This window comes from Miniopterus schreibersii, assembly GCF_964146895.1.
Source record: "Miniopterus schreibersii genome assembly, chromosome: 12".
NCBI classification, from domain to species: Eukaryota; Metazoa; Chordata; class Mammalia; order Chiroptera; family Miniopteridae; genus Miniopterus; species Miniopterus schreibersii.
The window spans coordinates 10,424,149-10,444,028 of NC_138112.1; the positions used below are offsets into that span (position 1 = coordinate 10,424,149).

General features: G+C 39.8%; 1 protein-coding gene across 6 annotated transcripts in view; it reads right to left on the bottom strand.

Moving 5' to 3' along the window:
* Positions 1–772: 772 nt before the first annotated feature.
* ZC3H12C (zinc finger CCCH-type containing 12C) overlaps positions 773–19,880 on the bottom strand; it is a 57,126-nt gene continuing 38,018 nt past the window's right edge. For all 6 annotated transcript variants that reach the window (XM_081155185.1, XM_081155184.1, XM_081155186.1 and 3 more), the window contains exons 3-6: positions 11,815–11,954; positions 7,917–8,151; positions 6,695–6,801; positions 773–6,033 (exon numbers count right to left, since the gene is read on the bottom strand). In XM_081155185.1, coding sequence (XP_081011311.1) covers positions 4,637–6,033; positions 6,695–6,801; positions 7,917–8,151; positions 11,815–11,954 — 1,879 coding nt within the window. In that variant the 3' untranslated portion in view covers positions 773–4,636. The remainder of the gene's footprint in view (positions 6,034–6,694; positions 6,802–7,916; positions 8,152–11,814; positions 11,955–19,880) is intronic.

Below are 19,880 nucleotides of genomic sequence, written 5' to 3' on the forward strand. Positions count from 1 at the left end.
CAGCAGAAAAATGTAACTGATAAATGCAGTCTTTAAAATATTTTGTGGCTAATTATATGCCAATTTTCAAAATACAACAGAATTTTTTGGTCCATGAGGCCCTTAAGAAACAAAGGGTAGGTAAGGGATTCCCATTTAGCAATAGAATTATATAGTTCATGAAAAAATTTCAATACTTACTGAAATATCTTTTTACAGAATACTTTTTCTGTGGTTCAACATAAGAAATCTTTCTAATAAATAATGGGTGTGAGCAGGTAAAACACCTAAGTGGATTAAGATGCTTTAATATGACTGTCTCATGGTCTTCTTTTGAAGGCCATCAATAAAAGATTTTCTTTCGTTGTCAATTGAAATACAATTAGTTCCTATATTACCATATATCGGGATTTAATGTATTTTTAATATGTCTGATTTTCTCCCTCTAGGGCAGGGATCAGCAAACTGCAGCCCATAGGCCCAATCTGATCTGCTTGTTTCTGTAAATTAAGTTTTCTTGGCACACAGCCACACCCACTGGCATATATTGTCTGTGCCTAATTTCACGCTGCAGGGGCAGAGGTGAGCAGTTTGCAGACACCATGTGATCCTCGAGGCCTGAACTGTTTACTACCCTATCCTTCACAGCAAAGTTTGTCAACCCTTGCCCTAGAGGGTTTCCCAGACCAACCTAAATTCGTGTATGTTTCTCTACTTTTATTAACACCCGTTCTCTTAGTCTGATGCATGTGTCAGTTCATGTATTTTATGCTCCACTTTATTTGTTGGTATGTACCTAGGAAGCCAACACCCTAGCTGAGCTCCCTTGCTTAATACATCTGGAACACGGGCATTTGCTCTGGCTATAAGCCGACCGGCTTCCGGTCGCTTGGAACTCTCCAGGTGTTGGATGAGCCACACGCTAACAGAGTGGCCAAAGCACTGTGCATCTTATTTTATCTTGAATAAGGAAGCTGGGTGGCCCGAGGAATAGCCACAGCCAAATGTACCTTAGGGTAACTGCCATTCGATCGGGAAAACAGCCCGATAACACACAGGCGCGCACACACCCAGGCACACACACACACACACACCCAGAGCCACCCGCCCACCTACCACACACTAACAGCTACAACATAAAGTATATTTGTTTTATAAATATATTACTGTCTATATACATATAGATACATCCATAAAACACATGTTAAATAATTATCTGTATAATCAATACTACTTTAAGGTTTTTTTGTGTGTTTTAAAGTTACACATTCTATTAAAATTATCAAAATAATTCTTTAAAAATACCAGGAATAAAAACAGTGAAGAGCTGCTTTCCATTCAAGTGTTTCTAAACCTTGCCATTGGTCATCCGGACTCCAGACTCGGGCATGTACATCTCAAGGAAACGTAGTTCAACTCAGGAAAAGTTAGCCATCGAAAGCATAACACCCTCCCATTGTTAATACTTCATGACAAATAGGTATGCATGTATGTGTATATATAAAAACGTTCTTTTTAGTTATAGTACATATGCTTATAAATGAATTTTCATAAAAACACAAAGTTCTAGTTTCTACCAGTACCAAATATTTTATACTGGTTTGCATTTCCTTCAAATGTTTAGGTTAATGACAAACTCTATCAGGATACACACAGAGATCATAAAAAGGAGACTGAAAACTTACATATCACATGCAGGAAAGGAGGAAACACTTAAGGGCCAGTACTTGGCCAGCTGGGTACTAGTCCCTCTGTACTAAGACAGAGAGACAGGAACTGGCGCATCACTGTGTAAAGTACAGTCAACTCCCACTATTCAGGGGCAGAACATTCCAGTCGAATCCTTTCTCCTGGCAGCTCCACTACTCACTAACACACCCCTCTTCTTTATCAGCAAGTCTGGTAAAATATATGATTAAGGTGAAAATTTTGGCTACATTAAAGGTTTGGAGTCAGCTATGGATTTAATTTAATGATGGATCCTTTTACTTATTGCTTTAGGTAATTAAGAATTTGCTGTATCTAAAGTCTGACAAATATCTGATTCTTAAGCTCTGAAAGCAACATTGGTGTTTCAAAAAAGGGGGACAAGTTGTCCCCTTGACGTAAGAAAATGGCTATATCTTAACTTACAATTACACTGAAGGATTTCAGTGTGGGCAGTTCAGAGCTCTTCACTTCAGGACAGGTGGTGGCAGGCCCCACTACTCCCCAGAGTCTAAAATCCACGAAGCAACGACCAAACTGTTAGCTAAAAACATTCAGAAGGTAAAATGAAAGGCGTGATACACATCCCACCTAAAATCTCATTTAGATAAATTCAGTCAAGTTTGTCAGAATCTCCAAACAATTAAGATACTAAAATGAAGAGAATGGAAGCAAAACCTACATGCACAATTTAAAAGTGATTTCACACTAAAAAACAAAAAAACCCCAACAAGCTTAGAATATGACTAAAATAAAAGGTACTATGCATTTGTAACCCTATTTTTGGCACTGGTTCCGCCTCTACATTTAAGCTTGTTCTACAGACAGTGACCCACAAAATCAAGAACAGTTTCATGAGTGAGTGGGGTCGCTCTCAGACACCACCTGGAACGGTTTGTGTGGTTTCATCCGTAGTCTTTCTGGGTACAGATGAGAGCCACGCTCACCTCAAAAACAACAGCAATAATTGTGTAGAACACCACTTTCCTGAATTAAGTTTGCTGAACACGGTTCAGATTATTGGATATGTCAATATGCACAATGCCTTTTAGAAGCATTTACTGTATACCCAAACCCTACTTCGTGCAACACACAGTGTCGCACAAGTAGTGAAAATGTTATCCTAGTCAAAGGTGCTTGGACATTATTTTCAGGCAGCATTTTACCTTTATTTTAAGTTAAGTTCACACTAGATATGTTTTAGGAGAAAGAAAATGCCAATAAATTTATTTAATATATTTTAATATATATTATATAAAACTAGGACAGACACTTTTATTTACCTAAATTGTTACTTTAATTTTCTACCCTATTCTAGACCTCAATTTTACTTAAAAAATTTGTATTTAAATAAGGGATAAAATGTTGCCCAAAAGTCTAATCATAGTTACACATCTGTGTTTTAACTAGATCTACAAATCAAAATAGTTCTTATAGTTAAAAAGATACAATTTGTATCAACAGTAAAAGGTACTTTCTGGTTTTTCAGGGCTTTACTTCGAACTGTAGCATGTGGAGGAATCAGAATCACCAGGGCAGACTACAGAAACAGATTGGAATGAGGCTGTTACGCTGAGTGAAATTCAACAACTGGAGGCAACAGGGAAGTCATGTCAATCACACAACTGTCTGCCACTGATTGCAGTATCTACCTTCTAACCGACAGGAAGAATGAGCATCTAGCAAAACCCATGACTTTGAAACCAGAAATATCCCTTACTAATACTAAAACAGACTTTAGTCTGTATCTAAAACTACACTATTTGTGGCAAGAATCTGGCCTTAATAATATAACAGGCCCCCCATAAACCAACCTTCAGGAAAATGGAAAATATACAGTATCTTACAAAAATGTTAAGTTACCATTTACAACTCCTCCATCACCATTTCCATAGTGCAGTATCAATAAATGTTGCATATCCTCAACACATAAAACCACCTCAGGCCAGCCTTGATAAATAGCAGGAAAGCTGAAGAGTATATTAAATATAAAAGTTGCACTGAGAATAATTAGATTCATTAAAAACAGGCAAGTACTGCGAAAGGGTTATATTATCCAGTATCGTTGTGCCCCAAACACATTAAAAATACAGGCCAGTGGAAATCTAGGAATTCGATTCCATTTCTACTATCTTGAAGCACAGCACAGCTGGATAGCAAAGCTGTAAACTAACAGTTACAGCTTTTGCCTTATTCATAAGAAGAAAAAAAAAATGGAAACAATTTTTTCCATTGATTGCATCTGCTTTCCTTTAAATCCACCATATTAAATTAACTAATTACTTAACGACAAAAAATCCAAACAAAAATAAAACAATAAAAAGTGCCATATTATAAATCATTCTAATATGTTACCCATTTCAGCATAAACTGGTAACTTACATTTGTTTAAAATATAGTCAGTGCTGTAGTATATCTTTGTTTCTATAAATAATGATTATAGCACAAAGAAGCCCACTTTCCCCAAATAAAAATAACTTAAAAAGCTGTAAAAGATTCCAATTAAGCTTGGCTTGAAAAAATAGTTTGCTAGGTCTAGTCAAATGTTCAACATTCTGAAGGTACTGTAATTGCTTGCAATTGATAGAGAAACACCAAGTTAATAAAACATGAAATAAGGATTAAAAAGTGCTGCATATAAACCCCTGATGCACCAAAGATTAATATCAAAGACCCCAGATACATCTAATAAACCAAACTGGAGAAATCTCCAGCCAAGGATATAGCTTTAAAAAGGAAATGTTAAAAAAAAGTTTGAATGTAAAGCAATCCCGTGATACTTGCACTGTGTGGGGCTATACATACAGGTTCCATGATACAGTATTTCACATAAATGGATACTATTTAACCTCCTTGCTGAGAAGGAGATCACATGTGCTATTGTAGCAAACCTCCCTCAGCATTTGAGCTGAACAAAAAAGGACTAAACACCACAAAGATGCATCATCTTTCAATAGCCCAGCTGCGATTTCTCCACTAAAATGGCTGCGGCCAGCTGCTGGGCATCTGTCACGTGAGGGTTCCTTTTCATGACAATTCTCACAAGGTCGGGTGGGAAGATGTTGCACAAGTTGACGTAAACCTTCTCCCGGTTGTCCTGGTACCGCGGGGGGTCCTGCGGCAGCCCGCAGTAGGGCAGCCGCCAGGCGGGCTCCTGCGGCTCGGGCAGGCTCTGGAAGGCGAACTGCTCGTAGCAGGGCTGCGTGCAGCTGTCCGGCAGGGAGTAGGTCTGCCGGTAGCCGTAGGCGTCCATCCCGAACCCCTGCCGGTCCCAGCTCCCCAGCCCCTCCTGGCGGGAGTAAGGCTTCCTCTGCCTCGAAGGAGAACTGTCATACAGCCGCGAGTCGGAGATGCTGTCTAGTCTTGTGGCCACTAGGGACCGCCCTAGGTGTGGCGCCTTAGAGTGTGTCGAGCCCGGAGGAGAGGGATAGTCCCCGGGGCAGCTGGACCGGGCCCCCGCCGCCGGGTGCTGCAGATGCACCGCCAGGTGCGGAAGAGGCGGCTTGTGATGGTACTTTGGTTCTTCGTGACTGTAACTTTGCACTCTGGTTAAAGGGTCGTGGAAATTCTGCAGGAAGGGTTGGGAATTAAGGCGGCCGTGAGGGTACATGTGCTGACACTTTAGATTCTCGTCCAGTTGTGGGTCGGGAGAACTGACGTAGGACCGGTCATTGTACCCCACATACGAGTCACTGCTCCCACAGCTCATGCTCCCTTCACTGCTGCAGTCAGAAGCTACAGAACTTATCCTATAATCCGTGTCCAAGGAGAAGCGCCTTTCAGGACTTCGTGGGCCTGAGATGCTCAAATTTGAATATGCGCTCAGCATGGAATAATACCCAATGTCAACGGGGGAGTCACATTTTGGGTACTGTTCGTAAGGCATTGGCGCTCCATGATTTTTGGTTGCCATCAACATTGGGGGATACTGTCCCTGTGGTCTTTGATCCTGAGGTGGGAAATGAACTCCAGATGGAAGGCCATTGCTTAAAGATGTAGTGCTTTGGGGTTTTGCAGTAGAAGTAGCCGGTATGCTAACTAAGGAGGGTACAGACCTGGTTTCCAGTTTGTTTTTGGTGGGGAGCTTTTCTTCCAGGTCCTGGTAGACCTGAGTTCTGATGCTGGGATCCGACTGCCTCTTCGGAGCGCCTCGCTTGACGTCGGATGTGCTGTCGCCCTTGGTGCTGCAGGGCACGCTGTTGCTTTTTACCAGCCCTCCTTCGTTTGCAGTTTTGGCTGCTGTGTTTCTCGACATGGCACGAAGCTCATCAGCCACTGACCGCTGAGGCTGGCTGCCCCTCTCCGGGTGGTAATATTTGCACTTGTGTCCATACGTACACTTCTTTCCTATGGAGAGGAACATGAATTAGGTGAAGAAACATCCCCCGCCAGGCCTTGAAAACTCAGTCTGGCACTACTTTCCCTCGTGAAAGACACAGAGGCAGAAATGGGAGACACACTGAGTGTTACTCTGCTCCTTATGTCTGAGAAATGCCACCTTTCCTTCTACTATGCTCAGCACTGAGAGAGGTGGCCGAATGATTAATAATGACCTCCAGAGTTTTTGGCTAATACCCTGTGTCCTCAACTCCGACCTGCCTATTCTCTTCTAGTATGACTTTATAAATCAGGTAGAACACTCCCCCCCCCCCCCCTTTTTTTTTTTTTTTTTTAAAAAAAAACAACTATTGCTGTAATGGGATAAAGCCATGCTAATCTGATGTGCACCTAGATGTAAGAACTCCAAATTTTTATCTACCTGGAAAATTCATGTAGAGTTAACCAACTGAGTTTTTGGAACCATGTTTTAATTCAGGGAAATGCATTTGCATTGAACCCAACTAGGTAAAAATAATTACTTTTTCATGGTTAGGATGTTTTCTTAAATTTAATTACAATCAAAAGAACTACATACTATACCATCCAAAATTAAACATGTTTATTAACAATAGTTTAATGACATATGGTGTTCTGAAGACAGATATTAAATACTCATATGGAAAGTTACCGTATGGACAAGGCTGCTTTTTGTGCTCGGGGACAATGGGTTTCTTCCTCAGAAAGTTATCCAGGCTCGGGCCATGCCTGCCAAGAGGGTCATCGGGGGGCATGAACCTAGGATGAATAAAATGCAAGATTACACCTAAGCAGGGAGCTGATGACTTAGTTCTAAAGACAGTGTAAAGATTTATTACTCTAAGATATTTTATTCAATTTTAATCCAAGAGTTTTGACTCAACATTTACAGGTTAAAAGTATTAGTGCACAAGGTTCTTGATGAAAACAAAATTAAAATGTTTCAAGCTACTCTCTTATTTGTTTTAATTCAAACAAGTTTTGAGTCTAGCAGTTCTAATTATTTCTTCCTTCCTCTCAGTCTTTGGATTTTGTAAGGATTTTAGAAAACAACCACAGGGATGTTTTAGGAGAGTTTTATAAACATCAACACTGTGCAGCAGGATGGACCAGGTGGGGAGCGGCCGGGGCAGCTGAGGAAGAGAAGGGAGCGCGGAGCAGGGGCTGACGGGGAGACACCTAGTGCGGGTCGCAAGCTGTGCACAGGTCATCTCGTTTCGTCCGAGCGTGAGCCCTGCAGCATCAGCTCTGCTCTGCAGGTTAATACACTTTTCTAATCTAGGCTTAGATAAATGAAGTTATTTTTATCTAAGTTCACACGGCGCAGTCACAATGTCTAACTACGTCCACTCTCTTTCCACTCTACTGAGGTGCGTCTCAGCTGACTTAGAAAATGTCTTAAGAAAATAAACTTACTGTTTTGGATTAGCTGTGCAATGGAAGCAAGAATTCATGGCATGCACAATCAAAAGCAGTTATGACTAAAAAGCTCTGCTACTAGTTACGTCAGTGTTTGAACTTGAAATAAACTAAGTATTTACCCATAAAATGTGAATTATGTACGGACTCTTATGGGACTGTGAACATGGCTGAGTAATAACACTTGACAAATATAGTGTTTAATATTAATAAAAAGACAATATGGCAACATTAAAAGTTTAAAAATAGAAGACAGACACTCAATCCTACAATCTTAATACAATTAATTTTCACTAATGTGTTGCAGTTGAGTCATTTCTCTGTATGCATACACCATTTACAAACACAAATTTTATGCTTTGTCTTTTTAACATATTTTCCAATGATTCTTAATAGCTTTTCATAATCATAATTCAGGAAAGCAGGATTACTTGCAAGCAAATGGTTTTACTTACTTGTCATTGACAAATGAGTACATTAATAACCGCTCATCTATGAACTTCTTCCACTCTGGTTTTTCATTAGCCAGGTCCCTGTAGTTATCATTGGACACGATTATACCGTCCGACTCAAAAGCCAGCTTCACGATGAACCTATCGTCGTAGCACACTACTCGCCGGCCCTGGACTCGCCGGGACGGTGTAAACACCAGGATTTTCTCTTTCTCTAACTTACGAAGAATTTCCTGATCTGCAGGGTAGAATTTCAGGAATAAATACATATGTAGCACAGGTAAGCCGCATGCACACAATGTGAGCTCTTCTAAGATAAACTGGGCATGTGTCATCATTTAATCAGGGATTATGATTTATAGTTTGTGGACGTAGCAAATTTGTAACTCCCAATAATCTTTTTTCTTAATGGATTTCCAATAACAAAAGCTTTAAAAATACCCACCCCTTGCCTCCCTGCAAATGAACTTAAAAAACATAAAAAGTTTAAAACTTCAGAAACTTTTAAAAGTTAAAAAACATTAAAAGCATAAAACTTAAACATGACTGAGCAACTTGTGAATTAACTGGAGTTACTAATTTTTTATATCTCTGTCTCTCCAGCGGACAATCACTACATGCCTCCTCTAAGGTAAGTACTATGCTAAGTGTTAATGGCCACCAAGATTAAGAATGACCTCTCCTCAAGGAGGCCTTGGGGGTTGGATGGGACAAACATGTAAACTAGGTAAGCAAGGGCTGTAACTGCCACACAGAAGTATGAGCAGGGTACGAGGGAAGTGGGGACGGAAGAGCGATATGGGTCAACTAGCTCCGATACTGGCATGTAGACTTCACGATGTTCCTGATAAAGTTCCAAAGTTCACTGAACCAGAACTTGGTTTAGAGAAGCAGCAGAGAAGTGGAAGAAACATGGGTCTTGGAATCAGCAAGTCACAGCTAAACCTCAGGTTCTGCTACTTTATGTCCATGGCAATCAGCCCTGTTTCTTCATGTCCTCAAATGCAGCCGATGGACTCTGAGGAGTCTGAGTTAAAAGCGCTTAGCCCAGTGCCCGGAAAGCTCTCAATGAACAATGTGTCCTTCCACTTAATTTTGTTTAATAGATGTATGTAATTGTTGATCTCTTTTAAAAATCACAAAACCAATAGAAAATTAAAAGCCCAGTCTCCACTATAGGATCTGTGACCTTTTAATTATTTTGTGTGTTCCCCTGATAAACATTTTGAGGGCAGATGCCATGTCTCATTGATCTTTGTTTCCACCAGCACTCAGCACATCAGCAGATAATAAATGTCTGCAAATGAATACATGAGCTACTTAACCATGTGCATTCAGAGGTCTGCCAGCTTCTTTACTATGTTCATGAATAAGCCTTGGTACTTTACTTGTGGAAATGTTCCATCATATGTGATATGCCTGGACCCTCACCAAAATGACTGAAGGAACAAGTGTGGGAGTCGAACAGTAACCATCGCCTTGCTTACTCTGCATTTCCTTAACAGGCAATGAGAAAAACAGGACACTAATTAGGGATAATTAATTAGATGGCAACTAGTTAGGATAAGGAATCTTAAATAAATATGGGTGCAGTACAGCTAGTAAGTTAACGGAATCTCTGTTCCTAGCGCGGTACCTGATACAGAGCTGAGTACTTGCTTGTAGGTGTTTGATATATCAACAGAAGACTGGCAGAGGCTCTGGTCTGAATCTATATCTGAGAACTTTAAAATATTTCTTATAAAGTTTCTTTTTTTTATACAGTGAAAAAAATATGGGACTATTCAATTTCCCAGTTATTATCTGGTTGAGGTTTTGGTCAGGGAATGATTGTCCTGGGGGAGAGAACACCTAGCAGCCTCTGGCGGTGGTGTGTGCATGTTGCAGAGTGAACTACATGCTGACGGGTTCCACGTGATCATGCCGGTGTTTCAAAAACTACACTGAGCCGCAGCCCACACTGGGGATAATCTTTTCCCTTCGGGTCTCACATTCTGTCTGTGCTCGAGAAGCTTGCCGGCCATTTTCATGTTGAAACACTGTTTCTTTCTCAGCTCAATTACTGAGAATATTTGGGCATATTTCCTTATAATCCTTTCTGTGTCTTTCTCTCTCTCCACTGTTTATACTACATGTACATACGTATGTATATGTGTGCATACACACACACACAATAAAAAAACCTGCCTTTTATGTAAAAGAGCACTTCCTCAGGTCATTAAAAATGCTGCCTAATATTCTAATACACATCCCATCCTATCAATGTACACTAATTATATACTAATTTACCGTATGGTTCTTTTAAAGAATGTATGGTTGGTTTCCATCTTGTTTTCTATTGTAAGTATTTTGCCCTGAATGTCTTTGTGGTCAGAAATCTTTGCTTGGACCTCTCCTTATTTTCTGAGGAATTATTCATAGGAGGGGAAGCAGTAGATCCAAGATTAGTAACATTTTAAGACCAAACTTCTCCAGAAAGGTTGTAACCATTACGTTTCCACAGCACTGTAGGAGTAATCCCCTCAGGACACTGAGAACTATCCCTTTTTATCTCTGCAAATGTGATGGGTGAAAAACAAGACTTGTTTAAATGCACATTTCTTTAATTGCTAATGACACCGGCCTTTGTCTGCAGGCCGACTATCCCTACCGCACTGCCATTATATATTGGGGAGACTTCATGTTTGTTTTATCAACGTGTATGAGTTCCTGACATGTTAGGACATGGGTTCTGTGTTTATTGGTTGTATTTTTTTCCTTAGGCAAATAAGAAGATTTCTCATTGTTAAGAAAGTTTCTCCAAATACAGATGTAAATTCTGATGCAAGTAAATCTATCTTTTCCTTCGTAATTTCTTTAAAAAAATTTAAATTTAGATAGTTCTTCCCAGCCATTCAAAGACTATTTATAGTCTCTAATGGTTTAACTTTTGACAATTAATTCTTCAACCATCTGGAATTAACTGTTATATGATGTAACATAAGAACTAAATATGTATATTTTCCCCAAAGAGTTATCCAGTGCCCTGGTACTACTTACTGGCTGAATTATGCCTACCTCTCCCACTCAGGCTATGGTCTGAGTCCATGGCTCTGGACTCCACCATAACTTGTCTATCCTTATGCTAGGCTGTTAATGGTTTAATGATTACAGATAAAAATAAAGTCCCAAAATCAGATTTCAGGTACATGGTAAGTGGTCTCTCCATTTGTTTTTGATTTTGAAGTGTATTTTCTCCACCCAGTTACTCCATTTTTGCTACTGTTGAGCAAAGGCAGAGAGAGGGGTAAGAAGGGTTGGACGTTGACTGAAAATCACTTAACTTGAATAATAATTAGCAGGCACAGAGGACATTTTTGCCTGACACTCACACATTTAGAAATTAGAAAACAATGCCAAATACAGATATGTTATTGGGATAGAGTCATTTCCTTCTACTTGATACCAGACGGCTTATCCCAAGTCTCACAGATCTTTTTTGATCTGCAGCCACTATAATGTGATTGTCACCTAGTCTAATTTTTATAGCAGATGAGAAAACTGGGGTTCAGTGTGTTGCTCGAAGTCCTACACAGCTAGTGAGTGGCAAAGGCGGAATTTGAATCTAGGTCTCCTGATACCTAGCATGTCTCTAAAGTTCAAAATGTCACAAAATTTGAAGTAAAAAGTTTCCAAATTAAGAATAAAAAAACGGCTTATGTAGCAAGAATGACTAGTTGAGTTAACATAATCAGACTGGTTTAGTTAACAGAGAGTCTGTAAACTTGAAAATAACCTGAATGTTCCACCTGAGATAACGTGGCAGTCACACAGTCTGAGAAAACAGAAACAGATGAGCGCAGTGTTTGACCCCTGCCCAGAAAGGTGCGGAGAGTGAGAGCACACGGCTCGTCGGGCTTACCTGTAATGAGAGCATCAGGGCGGGACTGCTCTTTTCTCCAGGCGGGGACGAAAACTGTAATATCTTTGTGGCCTCTTTCCAAAAACCAATCCACTGCCAACTTTATCCCTCGGCAGGAAAAAACTTCTTTGTTTCCGTGGCTGAAAGATTAGTTTAGGACACTTAAAACACACCAAAACCTAAATTTAACGTAATTCCCACTTGTAAACAGGAGTGAGCACATCATTACCATAGTTACAGGGGATTTCAAATGTCAGATGGAGCCGAACAGCCCAGAGCAACACTGAGTTAACTTAGAGGCTGAAAATCTGAGAAAAATAATAAAAAAATTGGGATGATTTTTGTGTGGAGAAAAAAGAAAAATAAGTTTTCAAATGTAAAGTTGTAGAGGATAATCAGTCAGAAAGATACCTGCTCTCTGTGACCAGATGGGGAAAGGAAAGGGCCTCAAACCGCAAGAATAAGTTAGTCAAATGTAAAAGAGAAGTCTCACAGGAGAACTGTAAAGGCGGAGGAATGGAATACCTGTTCGTTTTTAAAAACTTCCTTCTCGAGAGTTATAATGTGTACATTTCAATACAACGATTAAGTAACGCACAAAATGTATACGGTGACCATGTAAGGCAACGTGTCCATGTGCACTAACAGGAAAAATCCGTTCACCATGTTTAACCTCACACGAGAAACACTTTCCGTGTCTTTCAACGAAAAGACACCTGGTTTCAGTTTAGCACTATCGTGTCAGACAAGGATTAATGGCCACACAAGGGCATTCAAAGCTGGATTAGCAGTTTCAGGGCCTAAAAGAAAATGCCCAGCTGAGAATATAGTCATTTGACAAGTATTCATGCAGCGCCAAGCTCTGCCTGTGCACTGGAACCTAATAATTCAAAACAACTCCTCCAGTGTTTGTAAAGAAACAGTCTCCTACTTTGAATGCAATAATTGCATTATTTTTTAAAAAAAATTATTTATTTATTTATTGTTGACACTGCTTTCTTTTATAGTTTGAGCCCCGAAGGCTGCAATTTTATCTATAGTGGAGCTAGGAAGTCTAAATGATATAGGTAGGTAGATGCTTTACTAACTTTTAGCACAAATCAAACATTAGGTATATTAATATATTGTTCCAGTGGTCCCCTGGGAAGCACTAGAACCATCTAAATATGGTTAATCATTTTAAAAACAAAAAGAAACAGACCACCTTGTTTTATAGACATAGAAGGCTATAAATGCAAACCAGAGACTCGATGGTTCCACACACCCATCCTAACAGTCTGGGGCAGGATCTGAGGTGAAATCAAATGTACTGGAAGTTTTGGACAAAGGGAGACAGGGTGGGGGAGTCTGAGGTCACATTTTGTAGGTACGAAGGCCTCACCTGGGCCCCAGCAAATTATATGAAGTGATGTTGGGTTCATGGGAAACACTGATATCTAATCAGTCTTCTAAAAAACTAGAGAAAATGATGGTACCATCTTTTGAGAGAACATGTATATTAACTGTTCCTAAATACGAAAACTCAACTTGCTGAAAGCTAACCATTTTATTTTACACCAATGCTCTGAGATCTAAGTGTATGATTATCTGCTCGTTAGGACATTTTGTTTACTGAGACTTGAGCATTATTAACTGCGTCTGGCGCTAGGAGTGGACTAGAAGGATTGTCTTCCCAGTGACTTCACCTGGGAAGGGCAAAGGTCACATTTTCCTACGGGAAGAGAAGATTCCATCTTTTGATGAAATAACTTTCATAAAATGTGAGTAAACAGCGAACAGGAGACAAAGATTCTACACGTGCTGAAACTGGATACTGTACCATGCAACACTGACAATAAAGGCTGTTCTCATAGCCTCTCCTTTCCCTCAACCCCCTCCCCCCAGCCCATCCCACAAAACCTCACAGGGAGAAAGCCAGCAGGGGGACAAAAGGGCCGTACTGTGAGTGGCAAATGGAAACAGAGAGAGCCTGGGTTTCTGGGCAGATGGACCCACATCTCTGATCTCATTATTAGAGAAAAAAAGGCCCTCCCCCTTATTTGTTTAAGAAACTGTAGTCATTTTTTTTTCCTGGTATTTGCAGCTACACACATCCTCAGCTGCTACATTAGTTAAACCACAAACCAAAAACACTGGCAAAGCTGTATTAGTATCAGAAAAATTATTTTAAGGCAAAAAATTACTGGCAATAAAAAGTTATTACATAATAGTAATAAAGGAACAATTCACAAGGAAGCTAAAATAATTGTGAACTCAGTCTCCATATGAGTAATGCAAAAGCTCACAGGATTACCAGAAGAAACGAATGAGTCCACAATCACAGGATGGACAGGTGAAGCAGAGAACACTTAGCGAGACTGTAGACTGGACGGTCAATTACAAGCCTGATCTAAGGGATGTGTGCAAAACCCTGCACAAAATTAGTGAGGAGAAAATCTTTTCAAGGACACAGAAAAGACTGATGCAATTAGCTGTGTGCTAGGCCACAGAACAGATTTAAAGGGACATCAGACATCTGTGTCAAATGGATAATATATAGGGTGTCCCCCCAAAATGTATGCACACACTTTGAATAATTATAAAGGCAGTGTTTATTAAAATACACTTCATTTTCATTTAACAGCTATCAGCTGTTAAAGTATATGTATACATTTTTTGGGGACATCCTGTATTTTGACAATGTTATTACATTGAAGATACAAGGTTCTAGTTCAAAATGAGTATTGCTATTCACCAGCAAGCCAATTAACTACTTAATTTAAAATATCCCATTTGTAACCGTCACAAAAACCAAATAAATCTAAAGAAGAAAAGAAATACAAGAGATTTATAGAGAAAGTGAGAACTGAAAACCTGTATTAAAGGGAGTAAGAGAAGACCTAAGTGAAAGGAACAATGTACCATCTTCCTGGATGATAAGATTCGATTTATGAAGATAGCAATTCCTCAAATAATCTACAGTGCACTGCAATTCCAACAAAAATCTTCAAAGAGTTTTTTATGGAACGTGAGATGGTGATCCTAAAATTAACATGGAAAGACAAAAGGCCAAGAATAGTTAAGCGATTCTGAGGAACAAAAGAGGAGGAACTTCCCCACCAGGTATCAATACTTAGTATAAAACTACAGAAATCCAATCACTGTTGTATTGGTATAGGCAAAGATAAAACAACAACACAGAAAACATGTAACAGAAAAGCTGAGTGTAAGGTGACGCACACAGGTATATAGAAATGATAAAGTGACCTTACGAATCAATGAAGAAAACATTCAACAAATAGCCCTAGGGCGATTGGTTATTATTATGGGAAAAAATAAAACTGCATTTTTATTTCAAACCATACACAAAAATAAACTGTAGACAGATCAAAGATTTAAATATGAAAAGAAATATTGTAAGACTTTTAGAAGAAATTATAGGGGACATTTATATCAGGATAGGAAAATACTTCTTAAAGAAGACGGGCAACCACATGCTACACCAAGGAAAGGACGGCTACATTGGGGCACATAAAACTTCTGTATGCAAAATACTCCATAAACAAAAATGCCAGAGACTGGGAGAAGGCACTTGCAACATACAGGACCAACCAAAAGGCTAGTACTCAGAATATATAAAGTACTCCTAACACTGAGAAGAGGAACCAGTTTTTGGGTTTTTTTTGAAAGGCAAAAGATATGAACAGTGAATTCACAGAAGAGGAAACCCAAATGACCAACAAACATGCAAAGATGCTCAACAGTGAAAAAATGCAAATTAAAGCCTAAATGAGACACCACTTCACACTCATCAGAATGGAAAAAATAAAGTCTGCAAACACCAGATGTTGCCAAGGATGTGTGAAAGTAAGAACTCATACATTACAGGTGGGAGTGTGAACTGGGACAATTCAGGAGAGCAATTTGGCAATACTTTATCAAGTCGAAGGCGTGTTTTCTCTAAAACACAGTATTCCACATTTAGGTACAATGAAACCCAACAGCAACCTGAATATATTTAATGCAACCAGCAGTTGGTGTTCACCCTTGGTCCGGCCTTAGATCTCACATGGGAGTATGCTAATGTCTTATCTCCTACAGGGAGAGGGAAAGGCAGACAAGTGGGGATGTGTAGGGTGGGTCCCTGAGTCCCTAACACTTTCCCAGTCAATCTTCCCTTTACCAGGCCAAAGAAATGAATGCTGACTAGAAAATCCCTGGAATGGCTGCTGTTGCCTTAGAATTCCTTGCCAGCCAAGGCCCAGAGTCGCCCCTAGTAATACTAGTCTGAGCAGACAACTACCAACTTGGTCCAAGCTGCAGACTGGACTTCCACAGATGAGAGGTTGTGGGAGACCGGATGTGACTAATCACGTGTTGGATACAATGTAAGGAGCAACTGAGGAGGTTCTGATAACCAGCTATGAAAAAGAGGGAGCCTGACCAAAACAGAAACAGGATGTCAGAGGAAGCGCAGTGTACCCACTGATGCAAAGTAACTATCTGCTGAGTTTACTAAAAAAGTCAGATGATATTTAGGGACTGTGGCTTTAATTTCATATAAACAGAGAAGCAAATTCATTATAGTTCTGTAGCCACTTACAGGCTATCTTTACATGAATTCAGGGTTATTTTTTCTCAGTGACAAAAATAGCTTATTCTGTTTTTATGAATTAGCATGTTCCTTTGGGCCTCATCAATTTCTTGTTCTTTTGGGCCTCGATTTCTTCTTTATTTCAATCCTTTGGTAATAATGGATGGTCTACCTCAAGTGAGTCCTTTGCTGGGTGAATTTGTTGGAAGATTTTGGCCACTTTTGATTAGGTAAGAAACCCTGCATATTTGCTAAAAGGTGCCCCTTCAACTACTTTGGCTCAGTGGGGTTGGGCTCCCAGGGAAAATTCCAAATCCTCACTGCAAATTTTGAGTTACTGCTGAGCAAAATGGGTAATACAGGCTCCAAGGTTGCCTGTGATTCACCACTGGCTTTAATGGTAGAAAAACACAAGAAGCCTGCCAGCAGGTCTCTTTCTTAAAAGCCTTATTTTACTGTCACATTAGGAACAAGCAAGCTTATAAAATCCTGCTTTGCAATGGCCACAGGAAGGCTCGTTTGAAGTAGACACACTGGTACATTAAAAGAGGTATTTTTAGAAAACCATACTTTAGGTAAAAGGATTCCTGGTATCTCTGGATCTCAGGAAATAAACGAATGAACTGGACAGCCATAAAGACTGAATTCAGAAACTAAAAGCTCCTTTTCCTTTCTCCAGGTTCTCAACCCTTCTCTGCTGTTGCTCCTGCTCCCCTATTGCCTTTACCCTTCATTTGTCTCAATCTGGGACCTAGAAGGAGACGATGACTTCTTGGATGGATGGTTCCCAATGGCTTTAGGATCTGGGGGTAACTCCCCTTTGGAAGAGAGAGAATTGCCAACTGTATCTAAATGTTCTGATAATCCCCTGACACTTAACATGCAAAACACAGCAAGGGGGGCAGAAATGACTAACAGGAAGGCCAAGGAGTCTGAGGATTCGGATAAAACACTGTCCTAGAATTAAGGCCTTGGGCTGGCAAATGGTCGCTCTGATAACTTGGAAGAAAGGGAAACAGCAAAATGAGACTGAAACCACAGTGCCCAACAAACCAATTTACTTTTCATCTCAGGATGAAAACACAAAAAATCAGCCCTATTCCTTTGGAGCCCCAGGGACTCGAATGCCTTCTGTGAATTCACTGTTCATATCTTCTGCCTTGCTCACAAAGGGAGCCAACTCTTCTTACCCAGGATTGCTGGGTAGATCGGATGTGGTGAGAGTGCACATGCCCTTTCTCTCAGTTCATATTACCCACCTGAAGGATTATTTTCCAATGCTTTGGGAAGCTCTGCAAAAATGCACCAAGGCTCTGCCGCATGCTTTCCACTTACAGCCCTGTGCAGGAGAATGGACACTGGCTGCTGCTTGAGTTTTGCCTCCTGATGACTCCGCCTGGCTCATCAAACAGGCATAGTGGGGCCAAAGGATAACCCCTCACAGGGGAGTGCCATGGCCGCTCCTCAGGCTGGGATGCCCGTCGTGGGCACTGCTGAGGCAGCCTGAAACCCTTCTGCAGCAGGTGACCTGGAAGGGCTGCAATGCTGCTGCTGGGCGAGTCCCCACTGATTTTCATCAGTGGGTCCCTGAGGCGTTTTCTAACCTAACAGTGATGGATTCGGGGGCAGATTGGAATAGACCCTCAATCATGTCCAGTTTTGTGGCAGCCTTGTTGCTGGAATTTTAGTGAGAAAAGGTATCTGGATGGCAAGGATAGACAACTTCTCAGGTAATGGCAACACAGCAATCCAGTTTTGGGGGAAAAATGGAGAAAGGGGAAGACAAAGAAACTCAAGATCGCAGTGTTGCCTGCCCAGTTAGAATCATTCACAAGGGGAGCACACCTTTTTCTGGGGAAACCAGCAAATAAGACAGGACTCCCTAATGAAGGAGTCAGTGCGTCGCCACTGTAAGAAGCCAAGGGCACCGGAAAGAGGAATGCTGAGACCGAGAAGGTGCAACGATGCAGCCGAGTTAACTAAGACGCTTTACTACGCCCACCAGGAGACTCGTCCCCCAAGAAATCAGACAGGAAGTCTGACGTATCTAGGATAGGAGACATAATTTCATGTATTATACTTTCTTAAGTTTTATATATGCACACACACATACATACACGCACATATATCATTTACAAGGTTAACCACAGGATAGAGTTATTTTAGAATTATAACTGTTATCTCCCAGTGGTAAACGTGAGGAGTAATTGAAAAACATGGAGAAACTTAAAAAGGGAATGAAGTCCTCTATTAAAGGGAATTGCCTCTTTTCATTTTTCATGGCATTGGAAAAAAAAGGGGGACATTTTAAAAAAGGAGAGCAAAGGAATATCTTTACAATTATCTTATTTCCTCAAATCTGATTTTTCTTGAGTTTGAGTATTTGCTTTGAATTAACATATGACTTATAATGTTATACAGAACCTTGAAAATCATAAGTGATTTTTATTTTCTTATATTCTAAAATTTATGTAATAAGTATATTATTTATATTACCAAAGAAAAGCTATTCTTAAAAAGTCAGTCTTTCCAAAACTCACCTAAAATCTAATTACAAAAATTATCCTCGAATGGCATGTTCAGTACTACTACCAGTGAATATAATAGTATTAGTGCTCCTACTACTGAAACCAGTACTACTATTAAACAGAGATGGCCTTTGGTTAGTAGGCCAATACAACAAAAACACCAGTCTTCGGAATTAAGACATGAGTTTAAGTATTTTCTTTGCCACTTTTCTGTGTGATCTTGTCCAAGTCACTTATCCTGAGTCTCGATGGTCTCATACGGTGAAATGGAGATAAGTCCTTACAGGGCTGTGAGAACTGAACAAGGGTGCCTGGAGGCTCAACAAACATTAGTTCCTTTACTTTCTCAAGTCCCTTTAGCCCTAATTTTTAGAAAATGTAAAAAAGCTTGCATTGGAATGAAAATAAAACCAATAAAGTAGATCTTTAATAGCTTTAATCTCACCATTGACAGTAAACTGTCATTTTTAGAGCAATTATGTTTGATGTGTGAAGGTCACTAAACAGTTTTAGTTTAAAAAACAAACAAAATAGAACCAGGTAATCAGGGGATTCAAAAAGACAATCAATTGCTTTTTTGATAACTTTCTATATATCATCTTTTATTTAAATAAAAAACTTGACCTATAAGTTTGCTATACCCTCTTCTGAAAGATTCAAGTATGATTATAAAACTTCTATGACTTTAATGGGTCACTATATCAAGCTACCCTATGATGATAAGGACACAAGTTATCAGGGTTTGTCATTTAAGTGTCTATAATGAAAAATATAAATAAAAAGTATCCTTTTAAATTAGAAAACCGTATCGTACTTGAGAACCTATTACTTCCATGTGCTGACTCACAGCATCTAGAATTCTTTCCTTCATACTACTGAAGGCTCATAATTGATTGATGCCTATTTTTTCACTCTTCTGTCTACTCAGCTTATTATCTGATTCCTTTTCCAAGGTCACTTTGAAG